Source organism: Protomyctophum parallelum (genome assembly GCF_964188405.1).
Source record: "Protomyctophum parallelum genome assembly, chromosome: 5".
In the NCBI taxonomy this organism is placed as follows: domain Eukaryota; kingdom Metazoa; phylum Chordata; class Actinopteri; order Myctophiformes; family Myctophidae; genus Protomyctophum; species Protomyctophum parallelum.
In genome coordinates, this window is record NC_139702.1 from 33,564,482 (window position 1) to 33,583,747 (window position 19,266).

Genomic DNA, 19,266 nt, shown 5'->3' on the forward strand with positions numbered 1-19,266 from the left:
AACACATCGTGAAGCCTCAAGCCTGTTCTGCAGTGAGCATGAATCAGGCTTTAATAATAATTAACCCATTTAGGCCTGATGTCGAAATAAAATAAACCAAAGTCTTCTTAAAGAATATATATTCAAAGATTTGTGCCGCATTTTCACGATTAAAAAAAAAATAGCAGACCTACAAGCTATGCCGGAATATTTCAGAATAAAGGTGCTAGAGTTCCAGGCAGATTTTACTCTGAAAAGCCCCGCCTTCCATTTCTCCCCCAAAAACCGGGAGGTGAAATCTTCCATTACTACCTTGCGCTAACCGCTAATATAAGCTAATGCATGATGAAGTCAGAAATTAGGACAAGAACAGCGCCGTAGATTCAGAGATAATAGCAAGATTTGTGGGCCCGTAAACCCAGAAAGTGAATAGCTGCGTGCGCAGCAAAACAGCTCCGGGACGGACGATCAAGGCGTTGTCTAGCAATTTTTTTTATTTTATTTTATATCATTAAACGGGACCTAAAGACGTCTCCACACATCCTGGGCCTCCTACGGGTGTAATTATGAAGACGTGTGGAACACGTCCTGGGCATAAGAAGTTTTAAGAGGGGAATCTGCATCTTGTGTGTAGCTTCTAGCCGTGGTCTGGTCGCCCAGAGCATCCCCTGGTGTCCCAGCAGTGTGTACTGTAAGTACGGGTGTAAGTGAGGGACTAAAGTACTTTCAGGTCGGTGGCTAAAAATAGGCCACATTTTGCCTGATTGCAGTATTGTGCTGCCATGCGGCATGGGAGTCCTGTCACTGATACCCAGGACATGAGGCACCCGGGGGGGGGGGGCACTTTGGAGATGGTTTCAGCGAGCAGGAGAGAGGAAGAGGAAAGAAGAAGATGAGAAGGGAATCGGAGTGGGAGGACTCGAGCCCAAACCCAGTTTGATACTTCAGGCCACGCAAAATAATACATTGGTCTCCGGTTGCCGACCGACTCTATTAAATATGCGTGACCCAGATTATTTTATTGGCATTTGGTGAAAAAAAAAAAAAAGTCAGAATGCGACCGAAAAACGTCTTTGATGCGACCAAAAACGTCTTTGATCACTAAAATAATCTCTTTGGTGAGACCACGTCGGACATCGGTGTTTATTTAATCCGATATATCCGAAGTATATCACTTTTTCGGTTCTGCACCGCTTACTGGAGAAGTATATCACTCTGTCGGGTGCGCAGCGCAACTACCCCCCCCCCACACACACCTCTACACTACACACAAGTTCGCAACGCATCACAGATGCAACCCGTTGTAAGCTTATAGATCTTTTATTTTCAGTCTGTAACACTGGAGCATAGATGAGGCATAAGAGTCGAGGAAAGAGAAGAGGGAGCGACGAAACCAAAAAGAACGGAAACACTCTTTCTTACATTTCCATCATGGCTAGACGCTACAATGTTATGCCGGCTTCATGTTTCACTAACTAGCTAGTAAACTGCTCCTCCTGATTCCCAGCCGGTATCCATCTAATCCTCATGTCTTCCCTTGCGTATCGGCTTGCCCAAATTAGGTAGATGATAAATCCATATGGGGAGGAAGGATGCCATTGTTATGCATGTGCCTCCTCTCCTCTCCTCTCCTCTCTTTCCCTGCCTGGTTTTGCTGTCATGCCGTAAGACAGAAAGCAGCAGCCAGCTTGCTGCAATACCTGAGAGCAGAGCACCGTACTAGGCACAACATGGAGGACAAATGAAAACGGAGACTGTGTGCAGTACATAAATGGCCACAGTGGCAGTCTTTTCTATTATTTATCTTTGTATTTATTTACCCACTTAAGCCCTCTTTTCTATTCTCTGCATTCTTCAGAACACGCTCCTAACGCGTGGCATCGTGATGACACGTTGTATATTGAAATTCTTATTTAACCCATTTTGGTGTTCGCATCATGTCGTGCTTTAGCTATTGAAAAATAGCAGATTTACAAGCTCATAGCTTGTAGGTCTGCTATTTTTGAAAAATCGATGAGCGACTGACATTTTTAGAATCTGATCTCAGGTCAGAATGGAAAACTGTCAGGATGTAGAAGACATTTTTAGAATCTGATCTCAGGTCAGAATGGGTTAAAGGATAAGCCCCTTGAGATGTGTCATCTGGTTTTAGAGGGGGTCCTCCTCAGGCAACACAGACACGGCAATACATCAAACATGTCAACACACGTAACAATACACTCACTACATCAACAGAGACATAGAGGCTCTCCGATCCACTCAAAACACTGAGTTTTTACGATTTTGACACGCATGCACAGGTGCATGTACCACACACACACACACACACACACACACACACACACACACACACACACACACACACACACACACACACACACACACACACACACTTATTTATTATTACCAGAGGACTGCCTTCCCCCAGTTGCTGATATAGCAGTATGTCTCAGACACACCGTGTTCTCATTATGAGGTGTGTGTGTGTGTGTGTGTGTGTGTGTGTGTGTGTGCCTGTGTCTGTGTCTGTGTGAGAAACGAGCAAGAGGGTGAAAGTTGTACATTTCTACTTTCTTTCATTAAAAACCTGCTTCCAAGGCCAGTCTCTCTCTCTCTCTCTCTCTCTCTCTCTCTCTCTCTCGCTCAATGTTATTCTCTGCCAGGTTTGCCATGTCCTCTTGATTGGCAGCCTTTCCGGGAGGCAGGCCTTTCAGCATTAATCTCCTGTTAGGAGTGTTGTGATTGCATTCTGTTTGGATTCACATCCAGGGCCCTATGGACCGCATCGGCTGGCCACCTGCCTGCCTGAGTGCGTGCATGTGTTTGGTTGGCTGGAGTTGTCCTTGCTTGTTTGCTGTCAACCTGTCTTTGTCTGTCTGTCTGCCTGTCCGTCTGGATGCCTTCTTCATTTCCAATAACCAATGCTATCCTGTCAGTCAAAATATTTGTGCCGTTTATCCACTTAAACCTCCATATGTTTGAGCGGAGTCTCAGGAATTGTGTGCGTGTGCCGTGTGTGTGTGTGTGTGTGTGTGTGTGTGTGCGTGATTGTGGATTGACTGTCATTGTCAATTCTGTGAGGCAGAATTCTTGAAGTTGCTGACCATGGAGCACAATGGCTTATTGTGCAGGGTAGGCGTGTGTGTGTGGCTGTGTGCTTGTCCTTGCTTTCCGAGATGTTTTCCATAGAGGAATCAACAGTTATTATAGCCACATACACATGAGGGAGACGAGAGACTGTTCACATAAGAGCACGTTTTAGAGTGAGAGAGAGAGAGAGCTCATTGATTTGATATGACACACTGTAGTAATATGCACCAATATCAATTGCACGCACGCACGCACGCACACACACCGTGTCTTAGGCCCTGTGGTCCTGCTCATGCATCTAATAGTTTCCAGGAGCTGTCACTAGAGTTGAGCCAAAGGAAATAAATACTGAAGTGAAGCACTTAGTTTCCCCCCGGCCCTCGGAGAGCAGAGCCCTGGCCTTCTGCCCAGTGGAGACACACAGACCTCTGGGTCTTACTCCTTCAATCTGTCCGTCTGTCCGTCTGTCTGTCTGTCTGTCTGTCTGTCTGTCTGTCTGTCTGTCTGTCTGTCTGTCTGTCTGTCTGTCTGTCTGTCTTTCGGTCTTTGCTTTACATTTCATGTCTTTCAGTCTCCTTTCTCCATCCTTCCTTCCAGTCTCTTGTTTCCTTCTCCTTTTCCTGCTCTCTTAAGCCATCCTTCTTTCAGCAACTTCCACTCGACGCCGTTTTTATTTTTCTGCCACTTTGCATTCCTTGCTTCATCTTTGGACTCGTACCTTGCTCCCTCCCTCCTTCTCCTTCTCAATATCTCCCCACTGGGGAGCATGTCCTTTATGAAAAGCAGATTGAGGATGGAGAATTTGTTCTGAACACTTGAGTGCACTCTGGCCCCAATGCAGAAACAGATGAAAGGAAAGTGATTGGTGAAGAATCTACTGTACATTGTGTATGTGTACAAGCACAAAGCTCACTCCTATGTTCACACGCAAGTAGACGTGTGCGTCATTACTTGTGAACACGTGTATGTTGTGTGTGTGTGTTTGTGTGTGTTTTGTGGGCCTATGACTACCTGTTGAACTAAAGTGTCTCTCTCTCTCTCTCTCTCTCTGTGTGCAGCTGACAGAAGCTAGCAACAGGAGAGAGAGAACCATTTGATGGAAGAAAAGAGAAGGAAGAAACACGAAGAAAAGACGAAGAAGGACATTGCTCAAAAAAAGGTGAGACTTAACAGCATCCATTGGCATAGATCTAGGTCAATTGAAGCCTATTTTTTTATACTGCGCTTAACGCCATTGGCGTAGATCAATGGCAATTGAGCTTTTATAGTGCATTCGATCGATCGGGCCATAATGCTACTTACGTTAGCATCGGGTAGCTAGCTGTTTGTCATGACAATAGATCGCCCATTTTAGATCGACCTCGCCATAATAATCCATTCTATCCGTTTCTTTCAATCGCCTGTATCTCCTATTCCTCGTCCCAGATGGCATTTTTGGTCAAAACAACGTTTCTATGACGGCACAGAGCCGGCGATGTGGAGCCCTCCAGTGCCCCGGTTTGGATTCATCTTGTAAACAAGGCCTGTCCAGGCTCCGTTCAGCTTCCTAGGTTATGTTGACTTCCGGTGGACCGGAAATGTGGCTTTTCAAAATAAGAGCTCAACTGGAAACTTTTTTTGCCGTGAATTAGATCCACATTTTTCAATAAATGCTAGCGGTTAGAGTGTTAAAGTACCCTCTGTAACTCTCTTTTCTCTCTCTCTCTCTCTCTCTCTCACTCACTCACTCACACACACACACACACACACACACACACACACACACACACACACACACGTTCTAGAGGTAAGCTACATACATCCATACAGCCCTGTTTAACTTCAAGCACTCCCAGTTTGATATGAATTAGGGCAGGCCATGGAGAACAAGTGAGCTACTGTAATCAACGTCCCTCCTATAGTTCTCTCTCGCTCTGCATCACATACTCACGTAAACACCGTTGAGGAGTTTGTGTCTTTTGACTGTAGTCCTTGAAGTCAATTCACAGCTCGCTTGATTGAATTTAACAGCGCAGGCCAGGGTTTGTATAGATTTGTGGCGAGCAACAAAAAAAAAGCGCCTCGCGTGCAGAAAGCGACCGAACAGCTCGACTGTATTTCTTCCAACTGGCCACCGTTCAACGGCAAACGCGGGGGCGATGGAATGAACATGCTTGCAATCGTGTTGCTCAGTAACATTTGTTTGTTTTCCCTATCGTGTGAGTCATTTCCCGGTGTGAATTAACACCATTTTAATTTCGCCTACTGGTGCAAAAGTTCTAAACTCCTCCTGTGTTGTCTTTTTAACTCCCTCTAATTCTCTCTCTCTGTCTCCCCTTTTCCCACAGGCTGCTGACCCCAAAACCAAAGGTGAGTGCAATAATAATGATGACATTAACTACACCCTATACCACTTGTACAGGCCCGCTATCATCAGCTTTACACGCATTACAGTATATGACCGTAAAGAATCACATGCGCACACATGGAGATGCACACTGAGACTGAGACACACACACACACACACACACACACACGGAGAGGAGGCCATTCCAGTGTAGCCTAATACAGAGTGATGCCCTGTCTGACAACACTGGCAGTACCATGCAGTGAAGCGTGAAGGCACCTGACAGCTACAGCAATGAAACACCACTGGCACGATTCTGGGGGTGGAGAGAGAGGAGAGGAGACAGCGGGAGGCGAGGCAGGCAGGATACGGAAGGTCATGGGGTTCAGTTCTTTAAATGCACGGTGGAGTGTGGCTAGAACTAAAGTGTCCTCACACGCCCTTGGACTTCAGAAGAGATGCTACGTGCAGTGGTGGTGCCCGTGGTATTGCTGTGAAATTAGTTTGGACACACACGCACACACACCTCTGGTACAAACTCGTACTACAACATTTCCCCTATTAATTCAATTGCGCTTGAATTTCTTCCAGTTTGCTCTCAGACTTTTTCCAGCTGACATTAAGTTGATGAGGTGCAACAGTCTGTCCTCATTGCGTGTGTGTGTGTGCGTACGTGTGTGTGTTGATGTGAGCGTGCTGCTGACCTCTGTGTTGCTGATGCCTGTAATTACAGGCAGTATTAGGAATGTAGTGGTTTGTTGAGGAATCCATAATGTGTGCCAGTGCCAGACAGTCTTGGCGTTAACCCTCCATTCAAGCTAGTACCTGGCCGCAGCTACTCTCCGTAGCCAGGTCGACCGCAAGTCTCCACATACCGAAATGTCAGGGGAAATCTAGGTACTGTCTAGGTCTAGGACAGTGGAGAAACCGGACGCCAATAAACCTATGACTACTAAACCAATCTAGACACCGTCCAAATGTGAATAAGGTGTTTCTTATTGTTTCGACCCAGTTCTAGCCACTACATTGAATGTAGATGTCACCAAACGTACTGGTAGGCGGAAGCTACATGAGACGAGGGTGCAGCAGATGGACTCGGGGCTTTGCGTCAGTCTACTCTACAGCCTATTGAGACTTCTGCAGTCTCAATAGGCTGTAGTCTATTGACTAATACTATTCCGCAGCACTTCTCCATGGAGTGTATGTATGTGTAGAGTTTTTTTTTACTACATTGTACACATAAAGATCTATGACTGTGTTCTTTATTTGCACGTGTGCCACAATGCGCATTGCCGTACACACATTTGTGTGTGTGTGTGTGTGTGTGTGTGTGTGTATCCAGCCTGAGCACCAACCTGACCATCTGGGTGTGACGACTGTTGGGCTTTAACTAAGGTCGCCAAGGGTTTCCGTCACCTTTGACCCGACATTTTTAATTAGGCGATCTCCGTTTCACCGGCCTGTCTGTGAGCTGTGCCTATTAGTCTGGTTTTGAAGGCTGTGTACAGCGTCGGCCACTTAGGTTACTCTCGAAGAAATATGTCACTTTGTGTGGGTGTTAGTTTAGCACTCTTCATTTTAATTAGCTCCCTAACATGTCACTCTGTCTGGGGGGAAAATGGATTGAACATGCTGATACCCAAGTTTCAAACCCTTTGCATTATGAGATTCGCTAACATTTTAAGATAATTTTATTGATAGATACAGAGAAGGCTGACAGGGAATGGGGAGTGACACGCAGCAAAGGTCGTCGGGATCGGGAGTGGAACCCGCAAAACACGCTGTCGGGCGGTATCGCCAGCCGTTGAGCAAACTTGCAGCGACAAAAGATTAATCATAACGTGTTTTCGTGGAGAAACGAGTGAACAAGCTGTTTTAACACATACAACTTATGGAAAAGCCAGCTGTTTTGTTTCTTAAGCTGTGGGTGCAGGAGGTAATCCTTGAGCATCTCTACAACACGTCTGGCCCAAAGAGGCTCTGTCCCGCACGGTAACATCCTGTGTTAATTAACACTGTTGGTGTTAAATGAACACCCTGAATGTGGCTGCATGTAAACATGCGCTGTTATAATTGCACATCTGGGTGGTGTTCGTTCGTTGTGCCACATACAAGAATACAATGGTATGAACGTCGTCGCCGTCGGGGTGGAAACCTTGTATGTCCAAAACAGAAAAAATGTGACATGTTGTGAGCTTGTAGATTTTTGTTTTGCTACTTTTGCATGACACTGTAGTTGATAATGATGAAGTGGGAAAATAACATGAAAGAATAAAAAGTATGGAGATGTGAGGTTTCAACCTGGCGGAAACGATATGCATATTGTATTGTATGCATGGGCATATATGCATAATTGCATATGCATATATTATGCGTCTGTCACATTTCGCGTGTGTGTGGGTGTGCACGCACAACGCGCATGCGTGCACAATGGGTAGGTGGTTTAGGAGGAGGAAGATGCTATGTTGATGATAAACTGTGAGGGAAGAAAAGTCTTTTAGGTGGCATGGTTAGAACAAAAGAGAGGGGGGGGGGAGGAAAGAAGGTAATGAAGCAATGAGATGAGTGGCAACAATGACAGTTGGAGTCAATGACGGTGCCATTATAGTGCAGGACTAATGCCATGGATATCATTTCATGATATGTTGTAATGAGAGAGATGGACATGTAGGGCAGCGGAGATTGACTGTTTGTTGGTCAGCTTGCCCCTGTGCAACAAGGAGAGACAGCGAAATTCCTTCACGACGGACGACGTACGTCGCGACGTATATTTTTCCGTCGCAACGTATATTCGAGTACGTCCTGGCGTAAATATCAATTCGTCCCGGCAGAACGGACTCGTCGCGGCTATATCTACCCGTTTGGGACGTAATAGGTTGACTATTATTTTCCGTCGCGCCAGAACGGGACTCGTCGCAGCTATATCTACCCGTTGTGGCGTGAGCTGGACTCGACGCGGCAGAACGTGACTCGTCGCGACTATATCTACCCGTTTGCGACGTGCGCCTCGCCGGTCCGGTCTCCAGGCGAGCCTGCGTCCTTCATATATTTTTTTTTCTGCTCTCGTTGGACTTAACTTTAAAAGTCCAATGGAACACCTCTTTGTAACGGGCCGCTGTAGTATAGTGGTATAATCCCTCGCCTCTCTATTCTTTTTTGCTGAGGACGCTGGTTCAATTCCCGCTCGCGGCAGAACAAAATTATTATATTTTAGACAGACACACAGACAGACAGACAGACTGCCTGTCTGCCTGCCTAATGTATTGTAAATAATGTATTCATTCCATACGGCTATTTTTTTTTAATATAAAAACTTTTGTCTTTCGCGCGATTCGAACCAGCGTCGTCAGCACCAAAACATTGAGAGGCGAGTGATTAAACCGCTAGACTACAGCGGCCATACGTTACAAAGAAGTGTTTCATTGGACTTATAAAGACAATAGCACCAGCTGCAGTCTCGCAAGGGGAGGGACCGGAAGTGCTTTTATTTCCGGCTTCCACGTGCACAAGCGCACATACACGCACGCGAAATATAATGCGCGTGCACGACACGCACTTGCTGGTGCGCGCTTAAATGCCGGGTGTATATAGTACCATCTGTGCTTAAACATAATTACGTGGTCGGTTTGGAAAAGTTTGAAGTAGTTTGTTGTAGGTAATATTTTAATTGAAAGCTTATTAGTTGGTGGTATAAGTGTGCATATTTGAAGAAATGCAAATCTAACAATAATAAAATGATATGCAATAATAGGCTAGGCCTATATGGTCGATTATAACATAATGATATCAAGGCATTTAAGTAATGTAATAAGTTGCTATAACCCCGTACCCCTGTCCCACACACACCATGTCCAGACCATAGACCACAGACACACGACCATATGCATTTAATTTACTATGAAAACCTGCATTTCCCGTCAGTCAGTCAGTAAGTGTGTCATGTCACGCCTCGTGTCATGCCTCCATATATGGTCACGCCTCATGACACGTCACACCACCATATATGGCCGTTTCCATATGATATAAGATCCCGACACTGACCTCATCAAACCCTGGATAGCCATACATTGAAAAGACTGGATCATCACCTAGATCTCCATATATGGAGCTGAGGCGGCCAGCAACTCTACATCTGACCTCATAATGTAATAATCAGCTCATAATGTAATTAAAAGACGAGCACATAACTTAATAGATTTTTCTATAATGTAATAATGTGTTACATTAAGAACCTCCACATAGGCGACTCATACTGTAATAAAACTTCATAATGCAATAATGTCTTTATAGTGTATGAGCTGATTATTACATATTGCATTATATTTCGCATGCGTGTATGTGCGCTTGTGCACGTGGAAGCCGGAAATAAAAGCACTTCCGGTCCCTCCCCTTGCGAGACTGCAGCTGGGTGCTATTGTCTTTATAAGTCCAATGAAACACTTCTTTGTAACGTATGGCCGCTGTAGTCTAGCGGTTTAATCACTCGCCTCTCAATGTTTTGGTGCTGACGACGCTGGTTCGAATCGCGCGAAAGACAAAAGTTTTTATATTAAAAAAAAATAGCCGTATGGAATGAATACATTATTTACAATACATTAGGCAGGCAGACAGGCAGTCTGTCTGTCTGTCTGTGTGTCTGTCTAAAATATAATAATTGTGGTCTGCCGCGAGCGGGAATTGAACCAGCGTCCTCAGCAAAAAATAATAGAGAGGCGAGGGATTATACCACTATACTACAGCGGCCCGTTACAAAGAGGTGTTCCATTGGACTTTTAAAGTTAAGTCCAACGAGAGCAGAAAAAAAAATATATGAAGGACGCAGGCTCGCCTGGAGACCGGACCGGCGAGGCGCACGTCGCAAACGGGTAGATATAGTCGCGACGAGTCACGTTCTGCCGCGTCGAGTCCAGCTCACGCCACAACGGGTAGATATAGCTGCGACGAGTCCCGTTCTGGCGCGACGGAAAATAATAGTCAACCTATTACGTCCCAAACGGGTAGATATAGCCGCGACGAGTCCGTTCTGCCGGGACGAATTGATATTTACGCCAGGACGTACTCGAATATACGTTGCGACGGAAAAATATACGTCGCGACGTACGTCGTCCGTCGTGAAGGAATTTCGCTCCACCTGGCAACAAGGCCTCTATGACCTCACACATCTCTCTAAATCTCACACATGGTCTAAAGTGGAAACAGTTGAGCTCTCATATATCCATGCCACTACAAAAAAACTCTCTCCATGCAAAACGACATGCAGCTGTGAATTGTGTTTTCTTTCATATGATGATGGTGTCTCTCCATTTCGCCTTCTTTATACACTCACAGGCGCGTGCGCGCGCACACACACACACACACACACACACACACACACACACACACACACACACACACACGGCCATCAACCACACCATTTCCCTCCCCTGTTGCAGGCCCGCCTCGGTCCCCAGCATTTCAATTTGTTTGCGGTAATCGATCTTCGCCCGGCGCGTTCATATGTATGAAAATGAGATAAAGCGCCGTCGCCGTGGAATTAACTTCTCTGCCCCCCATTAGACTTGGAGATCCGGAGAGACACGGTGGGTTCCGAGAGTGCGCCACACGGACCACCCCCATCCCCTCCCCTCCCCTCCCTCCCCCCACACACACACACACACAAGCTGGACCTCTGAGGCAGAGCGCACAGCCTAGCCCCCTCCGCCCCCCCACCCTATGCCTCCCACTCTGCGTCCCTGATCCCCATTACCACAGAGGGCAGGGGGACGTTGATTATTCCCCACCCTGTCTCTCCATCCACTGCTACCACCACAGAGAGCCAGTTGGACTGCTGTGCGTGTGTGCGTGCGTGCGCACGCACAGCAGTCGCACACACTTATACGCACCAACCAATCTCCATGCTACATGCATACAGTACATGCATGCATGCACGCACACAATGCACACATGCACACATGCACACGCACACGCTCCTTCAGGAAAAAAAACACTTATTGGACAAGATGCATATATTCGTAGTTCGCCCAATGATATTCACGCATGGATGCACGTGGGCAACACACACACACACACACACACACACACACACACACACACACACACACACACACACACACACACACACACACCTTCCCCTTGGGGACCTTCAGGCTTTCAGTCCATTCTCACTGAGTGAAGCAAATGCTTACATCATGGAATTGCAAAACAGCGGTGGCAATAATATGCTAGCTATGATTGCTGTTTACACACACACACACACACACACACACACACACACACACACACACACACACACACACACCAGTGCAACCACAGACAAAAACACTCACACGCACACATACACACACTATCACACTTATACGTGCATGACAATCACACTCACAAACACAACAGTGTCACACTCGCACAGACCACACAAAAAAATAAAAGCATCCATGAAGTTATGAGAAAGCACGTCCCGAGTGGGGAGTGATGCAAATGCAATTCATGAAACAGGTGGCGGCAGGCGGAAGCAGAGCGCTCCCGTAAAGCTACGATACGCCTGTCACATTCCCACAAGCCAATAATCAGACAATCAGCCATCCCGCTCCGTTTCTGCTTCCCACGCACTTTTCTCCGCAGAGAGGTTAAAGAACAAATGGAATGCATGTCAGTCTCCAGTCCTTCAGTTTTCTCCTTACCCACGCATTTCCCTTCCCTCGGTTTCTTTTTGCATCAAATATGGCCGCCTGCCACACAGTGTCACCAAGTCTGTAGGCATTTCATTTCATGTTTTTGTTTTTGTTTCCCCCCCCCCCCTCTCCCCTCGAGGGTTTTTTGACGTGACACATACCCACCAGTTCACTGTATAAATCTGTATTGGATTAATTTAGCAATTTCACATGCAATTAATTGCGTCAACACTTTTTAAGGAATTCTCATGAATCGCAATCTAATTAGAGGCTAATTTACTTTTTGAGCTGGGGCGGCTTCTCTCTGCTGTTAACCACATTTTATAAATACTCAATGAATTAACAGTGAATGGGCTCTGAATTACGTCCCGTGGATTTATGACTGCCGTGCGTAATTGTTTTTCCTCGACCCCCCCTCTCTGTTCATCCTACGCGCATGTCAAGTGGTTTGAGAGAAAGAGAGAGAGTGTGTGAGAGAGAGAGAGAGAGAGGGCATAGACTAGAGAGTAAAAGGAAGGAAATGGGGTGTGGGGGTCCCTTAAATTTAAACAATGCTCTCCTCACTGCATGTGTTCGCGTTTTATGATCACTCAACACACTGTTGACATGAGAACCCATTCAATACCACCTCCACTGCCATTGAAATGCAGCATGTCAAATATCCTACTAATTAATAGGACGCAGGACAGCAGATATGAATTACGTTTTAGGTGTGCGTGCGTGCGTGCGTGCTTGTATGTCAGTACCAAGAGGCTCTTCTCACTGGCCTCAGGCCACATTGACAAGAAAATGGTATCCACACACCATCGTTATCCAGGAATCGGATATGATTTGTATAGTGTTTTAATGAGATGATATTTTAATCTCTTCATTTGAGATACGTTTATCCCGTATTGCCTGCCTTCTGAGACAACATTGTTTGCAGCAACTCTGGTCCCGCATGATGAAGAGTTGTCGTTGGTTAATTGCTGTCCAACTCTGGCCTCGCATGATGAAGAGTTGTCGTTGGTTAATTGCAGTCCAACTGTGGCCCCGCGTGACGAAGAGTTGTCGTCGCTTTAACCACTGAAAAGTGACAATCTACAAGCTCTCTTGTGAGCTAGTAGATCGGGAACCCCTTTTGGTGTTAGCATTATGTTATGCTTTAGCTATTGAAAAATAGCAGATCTACAAGCTCATAGCGCGCCACCGAGTGGCACACTATGAGCTTGTAGGTCTGCTATTTTTGAAAAATCAAAGAACAACTGACATAGAAACATAGCTTTTTCAGAAACTGTCAGGATGTAGAAGACATTTTTAGAATCTGATCTCAGGTCAAAATGGGTATAAAAATGTTAACATTTATTTTTATTTGTGGAAATATGTTGAAACCCATTGAACAGTTTGACAGTGGTTCAGGAGCTGCTTCTGTCTCGGGGTGACGTAATTCTCATTTGGGTTCACAGGCTTATTGGGTTTTAAGAATCCCTTTCCGTATATATATGATCTTGATCATATCCTCCGGCACTTGTCGCCCTCAGGCATCACACTGAGACTGAGACATAAAGTGATCCGGTTGGAGGAGCCTTTATTGTCCATAGCGGAGGTTAGTATAACGATTAGGTCTAAAAGCAAAGGGGTTTCTAGGGGCAACCCCCTTCACACTCCCCACAGACGGAAAGAGGCACAGCTGAGATTAACAAGGAGACTCATTAGAGAGAGCGTGCGTGTGTGTGTGTGTGTGTGTGTGTGTGTGTGTGTGTGTGTGTGTGTGTGTGTGTGTGTGTGTGTGTGTGTGTGTGTGTGTGTGTGTGTGTGTGTGTGTGTGTGTGTGTGTGTGTGTGTGTGTGTGTGTGTGTGTGTGTGTGTGTGACTGTGTGTGTGTGTGTGTGTGTGTGTGTGTGTGTGTGTGTGTGTGCGCGCGCGCGTCAGAAGCTCGACGTGGGGGAACTGGGGTCACAGGAGGCAAACGGAGGTGCGTTAGGCAACTGTCAGTCTCCATAGCAACATTACCCTGGAAAGGGTGAGGGGTGAGAAACCATGCCTTTTATATTGTGTGTGTGTGTGAGAGAGATCGGTTCGTCTGGACTACTACTGACAGATGGGACCTTATAGAGATGCACCCACTTGACCCTGTCTCTCCCTCTCTCTCTAACACACACACACACACACACACACACACACACACACACACACACACACACACACACGTCTCTCTCTCTCTCTCTCTCTCAACTCGCTAGGGCCTCTCCTTGCTACGCCACCGAAACGGGCATGAACTCGGTGTCAATCAACATGTTAACTCCTTTAATGCGTTATAAATCATAAGAAGTTACGGTCCCTGCCCGATGTTTACACGAACCTTTGAAGAATTACGGCGTCTTAATTGTACCTCCCATTACATGAAAATGCTGCTGAAAATAGTCCCATCGTTTGCTACCGAGTATTCCACCGGAGCTATGCTAAACAACAACACAGAGCAATGGCAGATGGATCCGACCATGTAACCCTGTTGACTTGCATTGAACTCGGTTTTCGCAGAAGCCCTTTCAAGACAGTGATAGGTCGATTTCCGGTTATATCATCATAAAGCGAACCCCGGCGACAAAGCCGGTATTTCTTCAAAGTTATCAAAAAATTGCGAATTGAACATATAAAACAAATGGTGGGGTCGGCAGGGAAAGACAATGGAGAAGAAAACCACGGGTTTAGCGGGTTCCGCAGCGAACCTGTTAACTCCACCTCAGTCAGAACCAGTCTCCCCTTTCCTACTATTCAGAGCATCTCACCACCATGTCTTAACTTCATCGGACAGAGATGTTAAATTATTTTTAACAATAAAAAAAACAATTTTTATATAGTTTCCATAGTTTGTGGTATGGTACTTAATTTAGCATGCCAGGAAGCACTGTATCCCAAGACAGAACTGAGCAGAGTTGACGGTGTATCTTCTACAGTCAGCACTGCCGTATGAAAGGACCGTAACGATGTGGACACATTTATTATTTTATTTTTATTTTACTGCTGACCTCTTGGCACTGTTTACATGAGAAAAGGGAAAACGGTGAACCTCACTATTGCAAGCATAAAACATAAACGTATTGGACCACACGGCGTAACGTATATGTGGTGTATATAAAATGACTGTACATCAATATAAAACCACTTTAAAGGCATGGTTTATATCCTGGCTGTTCCTCTGGGCTTTTAGTGGATTAATAAAGGGACTCTGGTGTGGTAGCATAAGGTTCTAGAAGTGACTATAAAGCACTGGCTATTGTGTCCATTCCTCCCCCACTATAAATGGTATAGCTGCATATTAAAGTACCTCTGCAGACAATGGACATGGGAGTTGTGTGAACCTGCCCTGCCTGCTCAACCAGTCACAATGGTTCCTTTTTACTAGATGATAGATCCGGCTGCCCCACTTCCAACATTATGCCTCACTCTAGAAATGTTCAATTTGCGCACTTCTTTTCAAGACTTTCTAAAATAGCTTCACTTTTGTCTCATTTTCTCCTATGCCCTTGTTCTAGAAAATCCCAAGTTCTTATTTCTCTCTCTCTCTCTCTCTCTCTCTCTCGCTGGTTGTGCGTAATTAAGCATCGAGCATGAGGAAGGGCTGTAATTATAAGTTTGGTGGATGGCTGCAGAGAGCGCCTCAGTTGGAGGGTTTAATGGAATTTGCAGTGCACCCGTTACTGGCGTTACAAATGCTTATTTAATTGGCTCTCCCTTTCAACTTCAATTAGGGGTTTTAAGACCACTGCCATAATGAGGATCTGTGGTCACTTCCTAAAACCAACTCTCTCTGGCGCCTCCTCAGCCTAATGAACATTTGTGTTTCTATATTCTGCCGTAGGGTTGGACAGTATGCATCAAATATCACTATTTTAAACTAAATACCTCCATCAATACTGTGATACTATCGTATTGCGAAAATACGATCTACAACTCAACGTGTATATAAATAGCCAATTCCTGCTGTTTTGACCATTTATTGAGGCATTAATTAAACCTAAGAGAAACCAGGAAAATACAACACTTATGCCCTATCACAATATTACGATATGCAAAATCCCAGACTATATCTGGTCTCATATCATGGATATAAATATACAGTAATATCAATATTTCCCAGTGCTATTCTGCCACAAGAAGAATCCATCTGTGATCGTAGCTCTATTGTTGTCTTCACACATTAATCTGTCCACTCTAATGTATATGGCTATCCTTTCACCAGCCCTTCAATTACTTAATTTTCTTCACCTGTTATCTGCCTTTGAAGTGTTGAGGTGTCGCTCAGGTCAAGAGCTCTCGCTCCTTCATCAGATTATACAGGTGAAATGAGTGATAAAGATCAGACTTCATACACATGTTGTGCTCTCTCTCTTTCTAAAGGGTGAGTTGTAACTCGTGAAAAGTAAAGCATGAATTAAATTAAAGCTATAATGCGGGACCCGGTCAATCTTTTTCTGGAATTTCCTAGATTTTAGACATTTCAAGATGCTAATACCACTTGATAGTTCTGAAAGCAGAATCTTTAAAAAAGAAATGCTCCAAGCAGCACGAGTTCATATCCGCATATCCAATATTGAAAACATGTTCAAAGTCTTCTTTCAAGGCTAATGGTCCCGTGCAAAATATGTTGAATATTTGACACAGTCTATTTAGTGTTCAGAAAATGAATAAATAGGTGAGCTGTCTCGGAGTTTAATAGGCAGGGAAAAGGCAGTTTATTCTGCAAGGCTGCTAGGCAACCCATTATGTTTAGAGGCAATACGCCCGCCTGTCACCTCACTAATCTTCTGTGTAGATTCCTTTTCCTTTTCAGTGGCAGTGAGCGAAACCAGAATATTTTGTGTGTCATTTAATATTTTATTGGTGCTAGTAGCTCTCATTTATGGGATTCCCCACTTTTTTCCCCCAGCCCTTTTTCTCTTTGTCCACTCACAGATCTGTTGCTGTTCCACATTTTCACTGATATATTATACAGATATACAGTGAAGTACTTATTCAATTTTAGATGGACATACTATAACATCGTGACAGCATTTTCCTATCCCGCACCAACATAATGGAAGAACAATAAGCTTTTGGTGTACACTAAGCTTGATAAACAAAGCAATCCTTGTGACAATGTGTGTGTGTGTGTGTGTGTGTGTGTGTGTGTCTATTCTGAAGAAACTAGACCAGTGCCCTGCAGGCTACTCGGGGACCATTGCCGGATGTCATTTTTGGTGCAGGGGATGTTTTTTTCTCACTTTCTTACCCAACATTAGAGAGTGGTAGATAGTACGGTATAAGATGCACTTCCACCACAACAGTTACACAAACGCACACAAATGGGCTGCCTGAATCAGAGTTTCTGTGACGTAGGCTCGTGTCAAAGCGAGTCGTGCGGGTGTGCGTATGGTATGCACAGCCATCTGCTTCCTGTGTATCGCACACTGACAGCAGAGAGGGATGGAACATGTACAGCGACTGACGTGGACGGTTCTTTTTTCTTTTCCTGAGAAAAAGAGAATAACACTGAGTGAAACACTCGGGAGGCAGATAAAACAAGGCGAGAATGGGGATAGAGCTACGGGGTTAAAGGAACAGCCCAGCGATAGACAGAAAGAAGGGGGGAGAGATGGGTGGAATATGAGAGAGAGCGAGCGAGTGAGCGGAGCAGAGGGGGGGTGGGGGGGGCAGGGCACTGTGTACTCGCTGTCCTGCCGCCCGATTGGCTGAGGGAGGCGTCAGGCGTGCTGAGCTGAATTTAATCAAATGCGTCACACAGGCTGCAGCTCCGAGCCAACAGCCAGTCAGGAACTGCTGGAGGGGGCGGGGAGGTCTTGTTCAGCATTCATTTGGAGTGTCTGTTTTTAGCAGTGCGATTGGGAAAATCTGTTGGCAGGCACAGTGAAAAAACCTCTGTGCTCTCTATTTAACCCACGACGTGGAGCTTAGTATGATCTCCAAATCGCAATGGGTCGATGCAGGAAGAGGCTGACAGTCTGTTGAGTCTCTGTGTCTCCATATTCTCTCTGTCTTCCATGGTCTCGGTATGAATATCCCCTCTTCTCTCTTTCACCCCCCCCCCCCCCCTCCCTCGAGGAAACCCGCTGGCTCAGGTGTTGTTTAGAACCGTCCCATCTACCTAGGGACTGGCGAGAAGACATCCCATTATTCCCATGTTTTTGCCTGTAGAGCAGTGAACTGCAATTCACTTGAAACCCGCACAGGTCATCAGCTATTGAATGTATGGACGACGCAGCTGTTCCTGTGCTGCCTGCAGGGCTTTCCTCCAAGACACACAAGAACAAAGAGAACCATACTGAACCGTACAACTCCCCTGTACGCACGCACCTACGCACGCACCTACGCACGCATGCACGCATGAAACACACACACACACACACACACACACACACACACACACACACACACACACACACACACGCTCTAACCTGATCTCCTTAGTAAGCCTTATTCAGCATGTTGGCCTGGGGCAGCTCTTAGCCTATAGTGCAGCCTTAACCTCCCAGCTCAACAGAGCAGCTAAGCTAATCTGCTTGGGTACAGCAGTACTAGTAGTTGGCCAGGTCTCGCTAATAATAACAGCTTTGATGCTAACGCTCCATTAAACGGCTGGCTGGTCACTGAAATACAGGCAAGGGTCAGTCAGGGGCCTGGTCCAAACCAGCAGAGGAAAGCTATGTGTGTGTATATACAAACATCCCTGTTTGGCATGTGTTGTGTAGGAGGGGAATAGAGTGTCCACACGGCATGTGGCTGTCCTTTTTATACGGTGTATGGCTGGACTGTTAAGTCATTAAGCATTAAGTTCAACAGAAGGATGGAAAGCGGATAAGAGGATAAAATAAAGAAAACTGCCAAATCTCATAGAACAACATGCAAACATTCAAGTGGGTACACTTCAAAATCTTGAATGGAAATGTAAAAGATGCAATTTATATCCTACTATTTGAATTTTGGTTCTCCTGCACGAACGCCAGCATTTCCACTTCAGAGCAAAGACGGAGAGCCTGTTTGGGCATGGGAGATGCACTGCTGATTGACCTATTGTCAACCAGCTGTGGTCCTACCCAACCACAGGATCCACATTTCATGTCAACATCGGTCTCCAGAAGTGGCTTATTTTCAATGTACTCCTCAGTTGAGATTAACGTCAACTATGTTGACGACATAGTTGACATTTGTTGAAAGGGGTTGTGT

The 19,266-nt window shown here is 45.5% G+C and overlaps 1 protein-coding gene across 1 annotated transcript in view; it reads left to right on the plus strand.

Annotated features, from left to right (window-relative positions):
* The window catches only part of tnrc6c1 (trinucleotide repeat containing adaptor 6C1), a 75,268-nt gene that overhangs the window by 12,569 nt on the left and 43,433 nt on the right, over positions 1-19,266 (plus strand). Inside the window, exons 2-3 of the mRNA XM_083765652.1 lie at positions 4,128-4,228; positions 5,397-5,418. Coding sequence (XP_083621778.1) covers positions 4,166-4,228; positions 5,397-5,418 — 85 coding nt within the window. The 5' untranslated portion in view covers positions 4,128-4,165. The remainder of the gene's footprint in view (positions 1-4,127; positions 4,229-5,396; positions 5,419-19,266) is intronic.